Genomic DNA, 20,844 nt, shown 5'->3' on the forward strand with positions numbered 1-20,844 from the left:
CTCAAATACAATCTGAAAGCATACATTCAATTCAAAGTATTGAGAACTTAATTCCTTCTCAGGTTGTACATCTAAATAAGTAAAGCTCAAAGAGTGGTCCACAGCACTAGTAAATTTAAATGGTGGTAAAGAATCAAATGCAGGTTTACAGTGGGTAGAGCTCTGTCTGTTCCACTCAGCTATGATCAAAGCTACAGGATAATCGCAAGTGCTTCATTGTTGAAAATTTTACCCAAGTCACAGTGAGGGCTATAATGCAGGTTACATTTTAATGTAATGTTTTGCCCACAAAATACAGTCAATTCACTTTACAGTATGATCTGTGAAGTGCTTTGAACGTCTCAACTACGTGATAAGGCGCTATATCAAATGCAAGGATTATGAAATATATTTTATCAGAAACAGGCCAGTAGTTTAGTGAGTTGAAGACTCAGTTCTTCTATTAAGGTAATTTTATAATATGTACATTGCCAGATTCAAATGAACAAACTGCAATAGTACTATCATGCACAAGTGTTTGCAATATACAGGTAAACATTTCATTCAATATATACTAGGAGATTTTTTTAAAAAAATGTATCAAACTGCTAAGCTGAGTTTGTACATTATTCACCTAAAATCTGGTTTAAAAAGATAAAAGGTATAGAAATTCAGTGCTTGCAATACTAGTTGGGATCTGGGTGAAGCTAGTCATGTATAGTAACTGGTTTGAAGCAGGCAAACTTGTTTTGAAAAACTTCATGGCAACAAATCACAGGGCAGGACACACAAGTATCAGTTTTGATTTAAATACATAATTGGTGAGAAGCCAAAGGAATTAATCAGTTGACATAAAAACAAACTTCATTACAGTTAGGGGAAAATTATAAAATAATGTTAATCAACTACAATAGTAGTTGGACACCAGTTTTCTTCCCCCCATACCCATTGTATTTCCTGTTTTATTTAATATAAATTGCAGAAATGTAACTACATCCCAAATAAACTCAGTTTAAAAGCAGTCATAGATACACTGATAAACTTTGGACAATTGTTTTCGCAAAAACTTTAGTCAACTTAATCGCCCTGCTCCAACACACACATCAGTGAAATGTATTATTGTTATATTATATTTGGAACCCAACATATTTACATAGAGGTAAGTTGTTTTTAAACTTAGGTCAACAATATTCAAAGTTAACTTGGACTTGTTTGTGAAGACAGTAGACATTTATTTAATACTAGGTGCAATATTATTTCCATTCCACCAAAATATTACATTAATTCTAAAATACCTTGCTAAATGGTGGAAATCCATGTTGACTAAAAAAAATCTGCATAGATGAATAGCATTTTAATAAACTCAGTTAAAACTTTCATTAAAATGTAGCAGCTACATATAATCGTTACGGGTTTAAATGTTACAGGTGTAAATAATGCCCATTATACTGCAGGTACAAGTGCTCTGAGACACTACCCGATGTGGAGAGCACGATATAAGTGCAAGTTGTTGTCGTTGCAGATTTTGTGTTGGGTGGCTTGTTGCCTTTTCATTCCACTGACTCAAGATGTGTAGGGCATTTATCCTGGACTAGCATTGCTGTACTGCGGACGTCGCCTGGGACGCTTGCTAAAAGTAGCCTCGTATCACTGAACATTGGCCACTTGGCAGTATTTTATCTAAAATTTAAAAAGTTTAGAATCAGAAGACACATTTACAATTCACATGATCCACAACACTAGTGGATATAAATAGTGGTAAAGAATTGAATCCAGGCTTGCAGTACGATTGGGTAGAGCTCTGGCTTTTTCACTAAGCTCTGGTAATTGCAGGCATCACCTCGCTTCGTTGAAAATTCTACCCAAGGTACAGCGAGGGTTAGAATGCAGACAATTCGGATAATTGTATGTGTAGAAAACTTTTTTTTAAAAAAAAAAGATGTGAATAATTTCTAAATATTTACTGTTCTAGGATAAAAATGAAATTGCATTCCTTAGAAGTCGTACTATTTAATGCAATGCATCTTCATTTTTCAATATCATTGTCCTTTTCCCAGTGTGCATGGCAACAGTGAGAGCAGCTACAAGAGACTAAGGAGAACGTGATCTCAACGGTAAAAACTCATCACTGGAATTGCTACATGTTCCCTCAGATTCAGCTTGTAGTTCATCGGGAAGAGGAGGGGCTCCTGGCTCTCCTGGTCTGGGCAGAGATAATGTTGCTGGCATGGTTTCCATGTTGCTCATCGTAGTTGCTTTCTCTAGTGTAGATCCAGATTTCAAACTTAAGGAAGGGAAAGAATACAAAAGCGATGCTCCTGGACTGACCTCTCCTTCAGGGTGAAACAGAATGTTCGCATCTACCCTCTTTTGAATGCTAGGCTCGAATGAGGACAATCTGGATAGGTTGTTTGTTGAAGACTCGTCTTTTGACATTATGTAACTGGATAAAATCGATGATCCTAGTTTTCCAAAAAAAAAGACAATATTGCATCAGGAATGTTGGAAGTTTACACAGAACATGATTCATTTAAGCAATAGCAAGTTAATGCAATTGGAGAAAATCCTCAGTCTTTGCTTTCACTTGCCATCTGTAGGCTATTAAAAGCTTGAAATCATAACTACTACATAACTTAACCTCTCTTCTGCTCTTTTGAACCTTGGAGGTTTTAACCATTCACCTAGGTTTCTCAATAGATAGAATATATACACAAGAAAAAAACATTTCATTTGACATTCAAGGGCACTTAAGCCTTACATTCTGTACAATTCTTATATTCCCACAATTCAATCTCTAGCAGGACTTCCTATAAAAATTACATCATATACAGAAAGAGAGAATTGTGAACTGTGACTGAATCTGCCAGCCCTACATAAACACTGTGCCCTGACTAGTGAATGCAAACAAAACACTCTATGGGTTAACCATCTAAACGGGTATTTCTTCAGTTTCAAATAAATTTAGTACACTCAAGTTAAATGACTTTCATGAATAAAAACTTAAATGGATAAAGCAATATTGCACAAATAAAATTTGTTTGATTGTCATAAATAGAATTGTTGCTTGCAACAACATAGGACTAATCTGTTATGACTGAGCTTCAGCTAGGAATGCCTTTGCTATCACCAGATTGGCACATAGCAAGGTGTGGCTTTGAGTTCCACTCATACTTCAGTAGGAAAGAGGCCAAGAAAAATCAAGGAGGCCAACACAGGAAATTCTAGACCTGCCCAAACCAAACAGGGTTTAAAAGCATTCATGTGAAACTCAACCCGTTTCATAACATTGACATTTGTGAACCATGGTTTCTAAAACCATCCATTTACATTTTTGTTCAGGTAAGCAACAAAAAGTAAGGGGAAAACTGATCCCGTGGATGCATATGTATTCATAAGCTTCAGTTGGTGTCTATACTATGATCAAGATATCATTGAAATCTTACTACGGTGTACTGTATCAAATGAGAAGATTCAGGGTCAAAAGATTGCCAAGTTCCCAGGCTTGACTATGCCTCAGAGGAGAGGCGCCAGGCAAACATCAAGCATATCTTCACTGAGTCCGCGTCACACTGGGCCAGCTTTAATGATTCTCCAAGTGGTTAGTTATAAAGTGGCATTGGCAAAGACCAAGGAACATGTTGCATTCCTAACAACCTAACTGGAGAATGATATATGGCATAACAATGGAATCTTAAAACAAAGAAAACTAAAAAAAATTACAATTATGAAAACGCTTTTTACCTTTTTGCATTATTCTGTCATTTTTACATCTTTGCACCTCGTCTGTTATTTTTGGAATGAGAAAAATCTGCGTTTTTTCACGTATGATGGAGTCAATTAGAGTGTCCAAGCCCTTTGGGTTTTCCGCTATGTAATCCAATAGTTTTCCTGCTCTTCTCGTATTTGTTGGCTGGTTAGAAATTTCTTCTGTATCTTCCCTTGAAAGTATCTTCTTTGCCCTCAAGTAGTCAAAGTGTCTATCAGCAGTGATTTTACCACACAAATGTGGCCTCAGCTTTTCTAAAGCCTGCGTTAAAAAAAAAGAAACTTGTCATGAAAATGTATACCCAGGTTTCCCAAAGATTGCCAGTACCAACCTGAAAAACAGTCCTTTTTGAGAAGATGGTACAAAGACATTTTTACCAAAAAAATGTAAGGAAACATCCACAAAAATTGCACAAAGACACCATCGTCCAGAGTACCAACTGAGATTCTGTTAGCGTTGATAAAAACATAACCAACAATAATACACCAGATGCTTCAATGCTCCATAAGCAGCTGATAAGCCAGTTGACTCCTTAAACCAGAAATCATAAACGCAAACATTCACATGAATCTTGGTAAGTCTGTGTTCGATTGGTCATGTTTTTTCAGTTTTTGTATTCAACATTTCATAAAATGAATCAGGACAATTTATTTTGTTGGTCCATCATAAAGGTTGGCCACCACTACACTAAACAAAACCATTCAAAAAGGCTGGGACTATAGCTGCAAAGCTATAGCTGCAAAGCTGCAAAGCACAGAATTACAGGTCAACAAATTTCAAAGGCAACATTGTGAAATAATTTAATACAGTGGCTTGCAAGTGCTTAATATGGTTATGGAATGGTGTCAACACATGTTGAAGCACAACTCTCAGTAAGGCAAATGTAGCAGGTAGTGAACAATCGTGGCAGACGCCATCAACACCCATTGATAATAATCCTTGCATTTGATATAACACTTTTCATGTCTTCTCGCCGTCTCAAAATGAAGTGAAGTGTAAAGTGAATTGACCATATATTTGTGGGCGTAACGCAGCAGCCAATTGCCCACAGCAGTGTCCAACAAACAGTCGTGGATTGAAAATGACCAATTTATTATTGTTTTGTTTTGGAGGGATTATTATTAGGCGTGTGGAGTAGGGAAACTTGCCCAAGGTTTCGCCCTGCCTGGAATTGAACCCAGGTGTCTCGCTTGCAAGGCGAGTGCTCTAACCACTGAGCTACAGGACATCACGTGCTTCACATCAGCTTCAATGAGCTCCACTGAGCTGATGTGCGACTCTTGAAACAGTCCGCTGCACATGGATATGTACATATGCTATAATTGTTCAGATCAAAAAATAGCTGAATTTATTTGGTATGTACCACAAGGATACCATTCTCCTCCAAAATCCACAGACCAAAACTCTTCTATTCTATGCAGCTTTTGATTAACAGCCCGTGAGACACCTTCCCAGTGAGTAAAGGCACCCAGGGAGGACTAAGCTATCACAGACTGGAAGCTTGCAGGTTTGAATCAAACAGGTCACACATGAATAAACCATTGATCACACGTTGTTACACTTCCTCATTTAGTTGGCTTGGTGTGGCAGTTTACGAGCTATAATTGTCATCATCGCTCCTAGCAAGGAGAAGGAATCAGCAAGATTTCCTGCTCATAACTGCTACCCAGATGTTCAGTGAGCAGAGGTTGGGCTAAGCCATCATGATCTGTGCAGTTGAAAAGCCTGTCACACTCATTATCAAGGCGCAGATGAATAAATGGCAAGTCAAGAGGGAGGCTGACAACTTTGGAATCACACAGCAATAATGGTGAAAAGAATAAAATCCCTTCAAAGAGGAGGGAAGAGAAAATGTATGGAGGGGGAGAAAAGGCAAATTCCTAACATATTAATCCTTTCATTTGATAAAGAACCTTTCACAACAGGGGGATGTCTCAAAGTGCTTCACAGTTAAGTGTAGCGATTTGTGTTTTGTAGGCAAACATAGCAGCCAATTTGCACACAGTAAATAAGCAACTTTATTTGTGGGATTATTGGCCAGGGCATCAGGAGAAGCTCCCTTCTCTTTTCAAATAGTCCTGTGGTATTTGTAACGCCTGTCTAAATAGGCAGATGAGAACCTTGGTTTAATGTCTCATCTGAAGGACAACATCTCCAACAATGCAGCACTCCCCCAGCACTGCATCTGAGTGTTAGCCTACACGACATGGAGATTGATCCACTAACTTCTGATTCAGAGGTGGGAGCGCTACCAACTGAACTGCGTAAATTGTATGGATAATCAGCAGATTCCATTATAGAAACTGACCAATTCCAATGGAATCTTCTTTAATCATGCTTCAAGTGTACATTCTGCGTTTGGTAGTTTATTTGAAGATCACACTATTTGTACACTTCAAAAAAGACAGCATTTCTGAAACAAATATGGTGTCCATGCCAATATTGTACTTTGTGGAAAAACTATTGCCTTCAACTGATGTCAATTTCCCTTTGAGTGCTTCAACAAGGCAGGTGAATATCATTGTAAGAGGCACTTCATTTCAGAAGTTAATGACTAAATGTGAAGTTGATTTTTCAAAAAACCACAGTGCAACCATTTAATCCCAATATATTGGTTAGTCAAGTTTAATAAAGCTAAATGTTTGGCTAACCTCATAGAGAAGAGGAATTAAACATTATATTTAAACCAAACCTACATTAAGCTTAGAATTAGTAATGCGGCTGTTATTTATAGTAACCACCCACATTGATTAAACATTTTAGTGGGATTTCCTTTGAACCTTGCTGAATGCAGCATCTTTCAAATACCAAATACTGTACGATCAGTAATACAATTTTTAAAATATTGTACAGGTTAAATCCACTGTGGCTATAAACTGACCAAATGACTTGCGTGAATTTTAAGTCAAGAATAAAAACAGTCTTTGTTAAAATAGGAAACGGGTGCATTTAACACTTAAAATATATTTCCTGTTTGCATGAAAGCACCAGTAAGATCATGCTAAAGAGACTAATCTCTAAAGTTCCTTTTCTGGGTATATTGTGCTCAATCCTAGCAATTATAGCTCTGAAGTTCCAAGTTGTAAGGTATAGCTTACTCTTCCTGATTTAGAACAGTTTATTAACAATGTTATTGCACAATCTGAAAGGAAACGAAGATTTTTCCAATTCTTGTATAAAGCAGTAAAACCAGTGGATATAAATAATACTTTTTCAAACTAGCGTATATCTTCTAATCTGAAGACACCCTACAATTCACCACTTGTGATTGTCGCCTCCTGCCACCCGATCAGTACATTAATAAAATGTATTCAGTGATTGTAGTGCTGAAGAGTTTACAATTATCTTTTTCTGTTCATCTCTTCTCTGCCTCCTGCTTTCTCAGATCTCAAATATCTCTTTTGTAGAAAAAACACTTGCTACAGATATTCTTTCCTGTATGGCATAATATGCATGCTTATTTACATGGTTTGCTTTCTTTTAAAAAGAAAACAAATCTTTTCACATCTTTAATTCAAACTTTCATTGTATTTGGTTCCCTGCCTCTGAGCTCTCCTGACCACCAACTCATATTTGTGTTTGCAGGATGCAATCCAATGAATCATTTTTAGTTAGTGAATTTGCGGTCTTCATTTCTCATCTAGATTTTTTTTGCCTTCATAAGATTTAAATATACTGTTCTCTCCTCAATTGAGTAATTTTCCTTCTATTGCAGTATGGTTCCAATGGATACCTCGCCCACAAGGCCACTGTTCAAAGGTGAGCTTCTCTTCTGATGATTGGCATGCAAATTTCAGCAGGTGCGTAATAAGATATATACTCCAAGAAAAATCACCATACTTTCATGAAAGTTCAGTGATTAAAGGTTGCTCTATAGAGATCTCTGTGCGTACAACAAACATTCATTGAATAGAATACATAAATACACCTGAAGAGAAATACTAATAAAACTAGGGACTAAAATAATGCAGCTTAAAAGAAAATCCTTGGATTTGACCAACATATTTAAGAGCAAACCTGATGCATACCTGAGGCAGAAGGGCTAAGAGGCGTATACGAGTGGGGAGAAACACTGTTGTGGACTTGGTTATAATAATAACAATCCTTGCATTTGATGTGGCGCCTTATCATGTCTTCAAGACGTCTCAAAGCGCTCTTATCGGGGTTGGGCTCAATGGCCCATTTCGGTGCCTCACTCTGTGATACAGGGCCTTTCACTTCTACCCTCACAAAGAGGAGTTGGAGATACTCGAAAACAGAGCTCACTTGAGAACTTGATCACTGGGCTCAGGCCAGGCTTGCCTTGCCAGAGACGTGACCTGACTTGCTCAGGTGGGAGGGGGCGGAATCGTGAAGATATGGTTCAGGTCTGCGTTGTCCTTTGGCAATTTGGGGTCTAAAAGAGTTGGAGCTCGTCTGCCTGGATAACCATTGTTCCCCTAAGTGGAACACATTTGAAGTGCTTTGAGACCTCTCAAAGACGTGAAAAGCGCTATATCAAAGGCAAGGATTATTATTAATAATAATATTATTTGATCTAATTCAGTTAATGGGGTGAGCAGGGCCAAACCTCGCTCACAAATAAAAATAAAATCTTTCATTTCAGGAGGGCATCTCAAGCAGTTCCACGGGATTTACAACGAAGAGCAGTGACTGTGTGTGGTTTGTAGTGACAAAGAAAGTGTAGAACAGATTTAAAGTCCCTGCTCAGGTGGGTATGAGACAAAAGTGAGTTGTCAAAGGTCAGATCACACAGCTATGAGACATCAATGTGCTCTGCAGTCCGCAGCCCATTTTAAAAGTTACCTTTGTTAACTTGAAATAAAATATATTCCGCCACCCACACACCCCCCCAACGTATACACGAGGGAGGCGAGGCACCCAAGGAAAGTCCATTCAGTGCGAGTTCCCAGGGCACCCACAGGGAGGTGCTTTCCTGGCTTCCCCAGTGATTAACCCCCCCACCCCAGTGCCTCACCCCCCGCCCCCCCACCCTCCAATACCTCACACCCCAGTGCCTCCCCCCTCCCCACCCTCCAATACCTCATACCCCCAGTGCCTCACCCCCCCCCCACCCTCCAATACCTCATACCCCCAGTGCCTCACCCCCCCCCCACCCTCCGATACCTCATACCCCCAGTGCCTCACCCCCCCCCCCCACCCTCCGATACCTCATACCCCCAGTGCCTCACCCCCCCCCCCACCCTCCGATACCTCACACCCCCAGTGCCTCACCCCCCCCCCACCCTCCGATACCTCATACCCCCAGTGCCTCACCCCCCCCCACCCTCCGATACCTCATACCCCCAGTGCCTCACCCCCCCCCCCACCCTCCAATACCTCACACCCCCAGTGCCTCACCCCCCCCCCACCCTCCGATACCTCATACCCCAGTGCCTCACCACCAACTCCTCCCAGTGCCTCACACCCCCAGTGCCTCACCACCAACTCCTCCCAGTGCCTCACACCCCCAGTGCCTCACCACCAACTCCACCCCCAGTCCCTCACCCCACCCTCTAATACCCCCCACCCCAGTGCCTCACCCCCCAATACCTGACACCCCCAGTGCCTCACCACCAACTCCACCCCCAGTGCCTCATCCCATCCTCCAGTACCCACACCACCCCCAGTACACCCACCCACCCCCAGTGCCTCTCAACAGCCACCCCACCTACCCAGTGCCTGTCTCACTTCCCAGCGCCTCGCCCCCTCACACCCCCCCCCCGCCCTCACCCCCCCGCCCCGGGTGAACGAACGAACGAAGAAACACTCACTTCCTTCTTGACTTCAGCCATCTCCTCCTCTGTCAGCTGCACAGTGTCCATGGCGAGAGGGAGAGGAGAGAAGCGGCTCAGCCCTGGACCAGCGGCGCCCACCGACCCCAAACCCCGGGACACCCCCCCACACCCCCCCCCCACAGTTTGATGAGCTCCGGGCGGCAGAGGGGCTGTTCACGAGCTCAGTGTTGAGGTGCAAAGTTGACTTCCTTCCTTCCTGCTCTCTGCAGCTTCTGACTGTAAATGGACCCGGGAGGAAAGTAACCAATCCGAGCTCCCGCAGCCTCCGCTTCCTACCCCTCCGGCAGTCCGCCCAGTCACTGAGCTCAACCAGCAGTCAACCAGCAGTCCGCCCAGTCACTGAGCTCAACCAGCAGTCAACCAGCAGTCCGCCCAGTCACTGAGCTCAACCAGCAGTCAACCAGCAGTCCGCCCAGTCACTGAGCTCAACCAGCAGTCAACCAGCAGTCCGCCCAGTCACTGAGCTCAACCAGCAGTCAACCAGCAGTCCGCCCAGTCACTGAGCTCAACCAGCAGTCAACCAGCAGTCCGCCCAGTCACTGAGCTCAACCAGCAGTCAACCAGCAGTCTGCCCAGTCACTGAGCTCAACCAGCAGTCAACCAGCAGTCCGCCCAGTCACTGAGCTCAACCAGCAGTCCGCTCAGTCACTGAGCTCAACCAGCAGTCAACCAGCAGTCCGCCCAGTCACTGAGCTCAACCAGCAGTCAACCAGCAGTCCGCCAGTCACTGAGCTCAACCAGCAGTCAACCAGCAGTCCGCCCAGTCACTGAGCTCAACCAGCAGTCAACCAGCAGTCCGCCCAGTCACTGAGCTCAACCAGCAGTCCGCCCAGTCACTGAGCTCAACCAGTAGTCAACCAGCAGTCCGCCCAGTCACTGAGCTCAACCAGCAGTCAACCAGCAGTCCGCCAGTCACTGAGCTTAACCAGCAGTCCGCCAGTCACTGAGCTCAACCAGCAGTCAACCAGCAGTCAGCCCAGTCACTGAGCTTAACCAGCAGTCAGCCCAGTCACTGAGCTTAACCAGCAGTCGGCCCAGTCACTGAGCTTAACCAGGCGGGCAGTGAGTTATAATAATCCTTGCATTTGATATAACACTTTTCATGTCTTCTCGCCGTCTCAAAATGAAGTGAAGTGTAAAGTGAATTGACCATATATTTGTGGGCGTAACGCAGCAGCCAATTGCCCACAGCAGTGTCCAACAAACAGTCGTGGATTGAAAATGACCAATTTATTATTGTTTTGTTTTGGAGGGATTATTATTAGGCGTGTGGAGTAGGGAAACTTGCCCAAGGTTTCGCCCTGCCTGGAATTGAACCCAGGTGTCTCGCTTGCAAGGCGAGTGCTCTAACCACTGAGCTACAGGAGTTAGCAAGTGAGTCAGTAAGTAAATGAGTTAACAAGTGAGTGAGTGAGTGATTCAATGAATGAGTTAACTCTATGAGTGAGCTAGTCAGTGAGCAAGTTAAGGAGTGAGAGTTAATGTGTATCAGTGAGTGAGTTAACAATCCAGTGAGGGAGTTAACAGTGAATGAGTTAACATGTGATTTAGTGAGTGTGTGAGCTGACAAGTGACCCAGTGAATGAGTTGGTTAATGAGTCATCTGCAGCTGCTCACCTTTCTGTTCTTCTGGGAATTCTCAGAAACTTGTTGCCAGAAGATGAAATAAAACAACTTGGTTGCAATTTTGTTTTATTTATGGAAACATTCAGTTTTCATTATTGCATGCCTTGCAAAATATTTTTATCACAAAAAAGTAGACCAAGTAAACTCAGTCTTGTGCATCCCAGTAATGGACAACAAGCTAAATATTTAATACTTGTATTTGATGTAATGTCTTATCACATCATGAAAATGTTTCAAAGCACTGAACAGGATTTTTGTATTATAAAGTGCAGTGCCTAAGTATTTTGTAGGTAAAAGTGGCAACCAATTTGCATCGGAGAGAGAAAAAGATCAATGTTGGGTCTGCCCTTTTTGCAAAAAGCATCAATTCACTTTTGTAACTTACTTTTAGAAAGTGTTAGCATCACATGCTCCATGCCACACTCAGACGGTGCAAAGTCAGCCAGTTAGAAAGGGGTTCTGCAAACTAGTTGCTGAAAATAACGTGCATTCTAATTTCTCAATAGTGTTTCATTGCTGCCTATAAGGACAAAGAAATTTCTATTATACTGCATCTGTTTAGTATCTTGCACGCTAGGCATTCCATCATGGCTTGTTCCTAGCAATTGCAAATTCCCATGAAGAGTTCCAAAAGAACATCTGCCATACAGTCGCAAAGCAAATTGCGTGTGAGAGGAGAAGCAGTCCCTTGGCTGAAGCTCAACAAGTCATTGCCCATGTAATTTATGGGAGGGTTATAAGCAATCTTTAAAAACACATTCAAATCAAATCCATAGCAACAACTGATTAAAGCTGATGACATAGGCAACAAAAGGCCAAGTGCTGCTCAGCAAGATTCAGACTCAAAAAACAGGAACAAATTGCCACTCACAGTTTATTTTTTAGCAATATAATTAAATGTATTACAATAATCCTTGCATTTGATATAACACTTTTCATGTCTTCTCGCCGTCTCAAAATGAAGTGAAGTGTAAAGTGAATTGACCATATATTTGTGGGCGTAACGCAGCAGCCAATTGCCCACAGCAGTGTCCAACAAACAGTCGTGGATTGAAAATGACCAATTTATTATTGTTTTGTTTTGGAGGGATTATTATTAGGCGTGTGGAGTAGGGAAACTTGCCCAAGGTTTCGCCCTGCCTGGAATTGAACCCAGGTGTCTCGCTTGCAAGGCGAGTGCTCTAACCACTGAGCTACAGGACTCCACAGGACTTATTGAAATTATATAAACAGAAAGGGGTATTCTCTCTGCCAGACCTGCCTGATATGGCGGTGTTGAGAGGTCAACTGTTTCTTTTACCTGGTCTGCTTTTCGCAACCTCATCTCTCCCAGGTCTGCCTTTTCCCATCGCTGATCATTGCAGGTTGTTTCCCTCAACTATACCACCTTGCCGGCTTTGTGAGCCTTCCTAAATGTGGATACTATTAGGTTGAGAATAAATAATATTCCCAATCATTCTATACTTTTCCCGACAATGTCCTCTCTGTTCTCGTCAATTGCAGATGGGAAGACAGATCACAACCATTCCATGTGCTGGCGTAACTCTCAAACTGTCTGGAACATGCATTAAGGTCAGGAATAATTTATGACTTGTCCAAGAGCACTTCACTGTATTTCTCCAAGTCTGCCTATGTACCTTGGAGTCAATCAACATAGTAGCCTCTTAACACTTAATGCTGAAGGCAATATGCAAGTTCTTTGGTTATTATTTGTCTCTCTCTCTCCACCATCCACTCCACATGATGGTTCAGAGTTTATCTGGAAAGTAGCTGAGAAACACAAGATAAAGAAGATCTCAGGGCCAGTAAGATTCTAACTACAAATCTTTTTTTTCCATGTACTAACATTTACTTTAGTCCAGGCCGAAGCATCATCACCAACCTATTGCCTCCTAAGTATCCCAACAAATTATCATGCAATGTTCTTATTAAAAAGGTGGGTGAGGGGAAAGCAGACTGGCTAGAAGCAGTGTAGCGTGGGGGCAGACCTGCAAAAGACCAACATTTCCAACTTAAGTAAAAGGCCTGCAAGGTGGTAAAGCGGTCCTGGGAGAGAAATGATGATGAAAAGCAGAGTGGGTAGAAGCAACCGCTGGCCTCTCAACGCCTCCACGTGAGGCTGGACTGGCAGTGAAGAGCCATGTCGCTAAGAAGTGACTAAAGCTCTATTTGTTTTTATTTAAGTTTATTAAAAATATAGTTGGTTTCCAAACAGAATGCTCTGAGAGCCAGAGCGGACTAGATGGGCTGAATAGCCTCTACTTCTTTCACAATGAAAATTCCTATGATTGAAAATGTTTGAAATCACCACCTGTTATTTTCCAAAAAGTGGACTTAAAAACAGTACTCTACATTCTGGTGTTCAAATACTGTATTATTCATCAAAAGACTTTAACTTCTTTTGATGTTAATTTAAAGCTTCTAATCTTAGACCATTTTAAATTAGCATTGAAGATTAGAGGCTTTAAGAATCCAAAATTAAACCCTGAATTTCTCTGATATTTTAAAATTCAACTATTCCATTTCATTATGATTCAATGCAATGCTCACAAGATAAACCACAGTCGCACAAATGCTTCACATCTTATTTTAAAGCTATCATTGGCAGTTCAAAGAATGAAAAGAATGACAATCAGGTCTATATTTCACAACCCAGTTGTTAGCCTGCTGTTCCCTATAAATAATCAAGAAATCATATTTCTCCTAATCCTGCTTTGTTTTTAAGGTTGCTTTTTTTTTTGCACTGCGTTGGTTTCTTTTGATCCCACTCTTGCTGGCTCCTGGCATTTCATATCAGTAAATCTTACATGTGCAGGACAATCTAAGTGCACGTATACATTGACAGCTGCCATAAAATGTAGAAAATTACATTCTGGCCGCATGCACGGCATAAAGATAAAATCTACGTACTCACAGGCGTGTCATTTAGACTCAGCAAAATATATTGAGTGGATTATTGCCACTTCAAACAGATTCAATTTACCTGGAATAGTGCTGATAGATTCACAGGAATTCAACTGATCACTTAGCAGATGGCTCCAAAAAATAATCAATGCTGGTATTTACACTAGTCTTGTAGAAAGTTTCCAAATATTAAATGTTAAATAGAGCGAATATTGAAAAAGCCAATTGCAGACAATTTCAATCAACCGTTAACATAAAGTTTCACCAAAAGACCAAATTCCATATAAAAGCAAATTTGTTTTACATTTAGGTTTAACCCCTGCACTTCAGGAAGAACAACATTGGGTGGAAAAATAAACTGGTAATAAACTGAAACATACAGAGCCACAATCAAATCAAATGAGGATAAATCCTGAGACTGTGTTGAGAGCTGATCTCAGCTATGGTAGCAGTTGGAGCACTTGTCTGCAGAACATGAATAAATCTGAGCTAGCAAGGGAAATAATCAGCTTGGTTTCCTGCTCCTGATTGTTATGCAATCAGCCATTTTGGAAGTACACATGTGTGGACATCGGATAAAGACAGGAATGTGTTCGATTGTGATGGCCTTCATGGTCAAGTTGGACCGAATGGCCTGTTTCCATGCTGTAACATTCAACGTAATTCTATGTACTAATAACCTAACAGCTGGGCTCCAACTAAATAGCCTCTTGGCAGAAGCTATTGGACGGTAACCTGTGCCCGTAGAACTGTATCTTAATGTAAAGCAGACCATTCTGAAGCGAGTGAAAAAATATGTATTTAAAGTGTAATGAGGAATCTCCAGAAGTTTACAAGATTGTTTATTCACAAGTTATTAGTAGATAGATTGGTGTAAACAAATGATCTGACTGGTCAATGAACGCAGTAATGTTACAATGCATTCTTACAATTGTCCAAATTGAAAGCAGGACCAGATGTTTACAGTAAGTCTGCAAAATGTCCTTTCTACCAATAGTAATAACTGTTTCAATGTGTATTACGCTGGAATAGGGTATCACAAAGCAATTATTACCACCTTATCCTTTAATCAGAGCCAAGTTTTTTATTTCAGCCCAAACGATGTAGGAATGTTAATTATAACCAGAGTAAAATTTACAGGAGGAATTACTAGTCTCCATCTGCCTTTCTGATCTACTTCAAAATACGTATTCTGAGTATTTGCATTGTAACATTTACATTCATTCGAGCTTTTGATATGCTGATCTGAGAAACAGGTTTATACCTGCTGAAACCATTATAGAAGAAACATATGTGTGACACACTTCATGGAAAATTTTATGTTTTCTAGCTATCTGCAAATTATTTCGCTGAAGTAATTTCTCATCACTATAAACAAGAACTGCAAACAGTTGACTGGAAATCAATATTTTCACTCGAAACTAAATTTACAGCATCGTAAAAAAGTTGATAAAACATTAAGGTGGGCAAAAGCGAGTATTGCTAAACATAAAGCCTAAACTTGAGAACGTGAACTGGAAAGCACTTTGATTTTGCTCATTAACACTTGCTGAGGAGTGCATTCATACTCCTGCACCGACTGTTTCAATGTGTATGTATGGTGGTACTGGCATCATGCAATTAATGAATCTTAACATGAAAACAACCTACTCTCGTCTGCAGAACGTGAACCTCTGACCTATTTTATAGCCTTTGCTGCTGAGTTTGTCAAACCTCAATTTGTGTTGCCATCCATTATGAATGTACTTTCCCCCCCACTGTATGGTATGGTTTAGAGTGCCATCTAGTGTCCTACAAAATAGTTACATGACCCAGGAGATTGAGCTCCAATAGAAATGAGAGTATATGGTATTTGTTATTAATAATAATCCTTGCATCGATATATGTCAGGAAGACATCTCAAAGCACAGAATTTGCTCAAAAATTAAAACTTCATCAAGTACAATTCTACATCAATAATATATTCCCACAAGTCTGTACATCTCTGCTTAACATTATACAAGGAAACCTTGCGTTTTTTAATGTTAAAGTTTGGACATTCCAATTTCCAAGTAGCTGCAGATTTCTTCCCAGCAGTGTTGTCTCATCACTGTGAGCACAAACTCCAGAGTGAAGCCAGGAATTGTATTTTCCGTAGCATTGAAGTTGAAGTCAAACGGAGAGTCAACAGCAAAATATTTATTGATTTTACTTCTTCAGATTTAGAAATGATTCTTGGTTCTCTTGTCATGTTACAGCTGTTATATCCACCTTCGGATCACTGTTACACTATTCCTTGCCAATTATCTACTTTCTTAACCCAGTTTAAATCACTCTGATTTTGCAAAACATTCTGTACCATCTTGGTTTCATTCCTTATCAACTATTTGCTCATCATAACCACATCTTTTGGACACCAATAATGGCAATATTTTCAATTGTTGGCTTGAGTATAGCTGATGTAGACTAAACTGTGATAGTGTCTGCCAGAAGATTTCGTATATTTAGTTATTGAAAGGTCCAGTTTTACAGTCTAGAGGTGTTAAACAGTATCAATGAAAAACTTGAACAAGTCAGTGCTTTTATCAGATAGGATTTTTTTCTGTTCTTTGTCACAGTAACAGTGTATTTTATCATACTGCATTTATATTGCACATTTCACACGGAATTGCTATTATTTTGCTGTTTAAATGTGGTCTTAAGAACAGCAAAACATGCGCTGGAGCCCTGCTTATAACAGCAACTGAAGGAAGAATGAAAGGAACAATGAGACTTCAGGTATAATATAGAATCACACAGGGCCTATTATCTTTCAGATAAAGCTCTTGGTCAATTCCTTCGACAGCTCAGGAACTCCAAACTATTTGCAATACTGGGAGACAAACCTGGCACTCAATTTGCTGATTGAAGTGATGTGGAGTAGGCAGTATAAACCTGGCTTCCTACTCCACATTGCTATACTGTCAGGTGCAAAACAGCTATGTTCGCAGCAGTATAACTGAAGCATTACAAGGCTATGTTACAAATCAGCTTATCTATGAACCAATCATAGTTAATTTGTGTACATTAAACATTAAACTGTGTCTGTTCTTTATAAAGCAGTTGAGCATCTTAAAACTAAAAAGCTTTGCACAAAGCGGCCCGCCACACAGCCCCCCTACACACCAGCCCCCCCCACACACACAGCCCCCCCCACACACGCACACAGCCCCCCCACACATGCACACAGCCCCCCCCCACACACGCACACAGCCCCCCCCACGCACACAGCCCCCCCCCCCACACACACAGCCCACCCCCCCCACACACAGTCACCCCCACACTCAGACACACACAGTCTCCCCCCCCCCACACACACACAGCCCCCCCCGCACACACGTAGACCCCCACACACAAACAGCCCACACCTCCCACACGCGCACACACACACAAATTACAATTTTTGCAAACAAGTACCTTTATTTAAACCAAGAATGGTCACCATTTTACAATACATAGTTGTACAATGTTAGCAACAAACATTGAAATTTTTTCTTTTCAATCTAAATTCCCGAGTTTTTTTTATATAAAAAAGACACACTTCTGTATGATCCTAATTGTAATTTACAAGAAGCGGTAAAGGCAGTGAATGGAGTAGTGATTGTACAAATTTCAGAGCTGCAACACACCGGGTTTCGTCATTGATCTTTCATTACAACTGAGAGATCCTTTCCCTCCCAAGAAAATGAAACAAATAATATTCAACTCGAGGCCTCTGTTCCAGAACCATAATCTTACATGAATTCTGAAATAATTTAGTGGAGTCAAGGCATCAATATGAAAATTTTCATTTACTATCGCGTTTACATATTTGGTGTTGATGATTCTCCAAAAGCAGTTTCTAGTTCACTATAAAATAGCGGGAAACCACCCAAAAAAGCACAGCATCCGTGTTCTACTTTCAAAACTGCAACAAGTTCACGTGGATGTCAAAAGGTCCTACAACACTATTTGTGAACAAGAGCTCTCCGGGTTTCCTTGGGTAATACTGTACAGTTTTCCAAATTCACCAAAATGTACATTAGGTTTGTGTAAAAAGCAAAACTGCCACCTATTCCCCTTCACTTTATTTGGGCCATAAAGCAAGGTCACTCATATCAAACCAGTCTCAATATGGACGGTGCAAATGCCCGCATATTTACGTTAAAATGAATAAGCCTATGGGTATATGACACGATATATCCCAGTATATGAAACTGGAATTCCTAATTATAAATCCAGAGGAATCTCATTCAGTATGAGCCGTCACCTTCTAATAGAAAAAGGGAAGATCAGGAATTTTCTTTTATTGATATAAAATGGAACCCTTAGAAGCAGTCCATAGAATAGACAATCTGTTCTGCCTAGATCATTTACCAAAGCAAATTATACCTGAATCTATTTCAATATTAAACACATTGTATTCCCTTTAAGCTATACCAAATATGTAGTTCTTTGGTTACACACAGTGCATGCAGAATTAGAGAGATGTAAACACGCAATATTTGGAGGCAGCAAGTTGAGTATTATAGTGGAAGCAGTCTATGTTAAATGGCTTGACAAGAAAAATAATGTGTTGTGCCTTATAAAGATGCGGTCTTCTGCATTTACGTGCCTCACTTGAAGGATTTATGACTCAAAGTCAAGTATAATTTAAAAATCAGAAAAATATCTAAGTAAAAGTAAGAATTCATCTCAAGAAAGTATCATTTGAACAAATGAATAGATTGCTATTCAAATTTCCAGATACATTGCATAAATTGTACTATTCTTTTGGATCAATGTATTATTTTGAAAAAAGCAAAATGGTAACATAAGCAATAACATTACAAACAAAATAAAGTTGCCAAATGTAAATTAGTACCAATATGCAGTTATTTCACAAAAAGTATAACATATATACACATTTCCTTACAACGTTCTCTATAAAGCAAAAGGTAGTTATTTACTACTCTGCTCAAATACAATCTGAAAGCATACATTCAATTCAAAGTATTGAGAACTTAATTCCTTCTCAGGTTGTACATCTAAATAAGTAAAGCTCAAAGAGTGGTCCACAGCACTAGTAAATTTAAATGGTGGTAAAGAATCAAATGCAGGTTTACAGTGGGTAGAGCTCTGTCTGTTCCACTCAGCTATGATCAAAGCTACAGGATAATCGCAAGTGCTTCATTGTTGAAAATTTTACCCAAGTCACAGTGAGGGCTATAATGCAGGTTACATTTTAATGTAATGTTTTGCCCACAAAATACAGTCAATTCACTTTACAGTATGATCTGTGAAGTGCTTTGAACGTCTCAACTACGTGATAAGGCGCTATATCAAATGCAAGGATTATGAAATATATTTTATCAGAAACAGGCCAGTAGTTTAGTGAGTTGAAGACTCAGTTCTTCTATTAAGGTAATTTTATAATATGTACATTGCCAGATTCAAATGAACAAACTGCAATAGTACTATCATGCACAAGTGTTTGCAATATACAGGTAAACATTTCATTCAATATATACTAGGAGATTTTTTTTAAAAAAATGTATCAAACTGCTAAGCTGAGTTTGTACATTATTCACCTAAAATCTGGTTTAAAAAGATAAAAGGTATAGAAATTCAGTGCTTGCAATACTAGTTGGGATCTGGGTGAAGCTAGTCATGTATAGTAACTGGTTTGAAGCAGGCAAACTTGTTTTGAAAAACTTCATGGCAACAAATCACAGGGCAGGACACACAAGTATCAGTTTTGATTTAAATACATAATTGGTGAGAAGCCAAAGGAATTAATCAGTTGACATAAAAACAAACTTCATTACAGTTAGGGGAAAATTATAAAATAATGTTAATCAACTACAATAGTAGTTGGACACCAGTTTTCTTCCCCCCATACCCATTGTATTTCCTGTTTTATTTAATATAAATTGCAGAAATGTAACTACATCCCAAATAAACTCAGTTTAAAAGCAGTCATAGATACACTGATAAACTTTGGACAATTGTTTTCGCAAAAACTTTAGTCAACTTAATCGCCCTGCTCCAACACACACATCAGTGAAATGTATTATTGTTATATTATATTTGGAACCCAACATATTTACATAGAGGTAAGTTGTTTTTAAACTTAGGTCAACAATATTCAAAGTTAACTTGGACTTGTTTGTGAAGACAGTAGACATTTATTTAATACTAGGTGCAATATTATTTCCATTCCACCAAAATATTACATTAATTCTAAAATACCTTGCTAAATGGTGGAAATCCATGTTGACTAAAAAAAATCTGCATAGATGAATAGCATTTTAATAAACTCAGTTAAAACTTTCATTAAAATGTAGCAGCTACATATAATCGTTACGGGTTTAAATGTTACAGGTGTAAATAATGCCCATTATACTGCAGGTACAAGTGCTCTGAGACACTACCCGATGTGGAGAGCACGATATAAGTGCAAGTTGTTGTCGTTGCAGATTTTGTGTTGGGTGGCTTGTTGCCTTTTCATTCCACTGACTCAAGATGTGTAGGGCATTTATCCTGGACTAGCATTGCTGTACTGCGGACGTCGCCTGGGACGCTTGCTAAAAGTAGCCTCGTATCACTGAACATTGGCCACTTGGCAGTATTTTATCTAAAATTTAAAAAGTTTAGAATCAGAAGACACATTTACAATTCACATGATCCACAACACTAGTGGATATAAATAGTGGTAAAGAATTGAATCCAGGCTTGCAGTACGATTGGGTAGAGCTCTGGCTTTTTCACGAAGCTCTGGTAATTGCAGGCATC

The 20,844-nt window shown here is 40.0% G+C and overlaps 1 protein-coding gene across 1 annotated transcript; it reads right to left on the reverse strand.

Annotated features, from left to right (window-relative positions):
* Window positions 1–1,882: 1,882 nt before the first annotated feature.
* LOC121849217 (B-cell lymphoma/leukemia 10-like) lies at window positions 1,883–9,644 on the reverse strand. The gene is made up of 3 exons (XM_042335504.1): window positions 9,520–9,644; window positions 3,721–4,006; window positions 1,883–2,441 (listed from the first exon to the last, which is right to left on the reverse strand). Exons 1-3 carry the CDS (start codon window positions 9,568–9,570, stop codon window positions 2,071–2,073), a joined length of 708 nt encoding a protein of 235 aa, XP_042191438.1. The 5' UTR covers window positions 9,571–9,644; the 3' UTR covers window positions 1,883–2,070.
* Window positions 9,645–20,844: the final 11,200 nt, after the last annotated feature.

Source organism: Callorhinchus milii, unplaced genomic scaffold (genome assembly GCF_018977255.1).
Source record: "Callorhinchus milii isolate IMCB2004 unplaced genomic scaffold, IMCB_Cmil_1.0 Scaffold5, whole genome shotgun sequence".
Taxonomy (NCBI): domain Eukaryota; kingdom Metazoa; phylum Chordata; class Chondrichthyes; order Chimaeriformes; family Callorhinchidae; genus Callorhinchus; species Callorhinchus milii.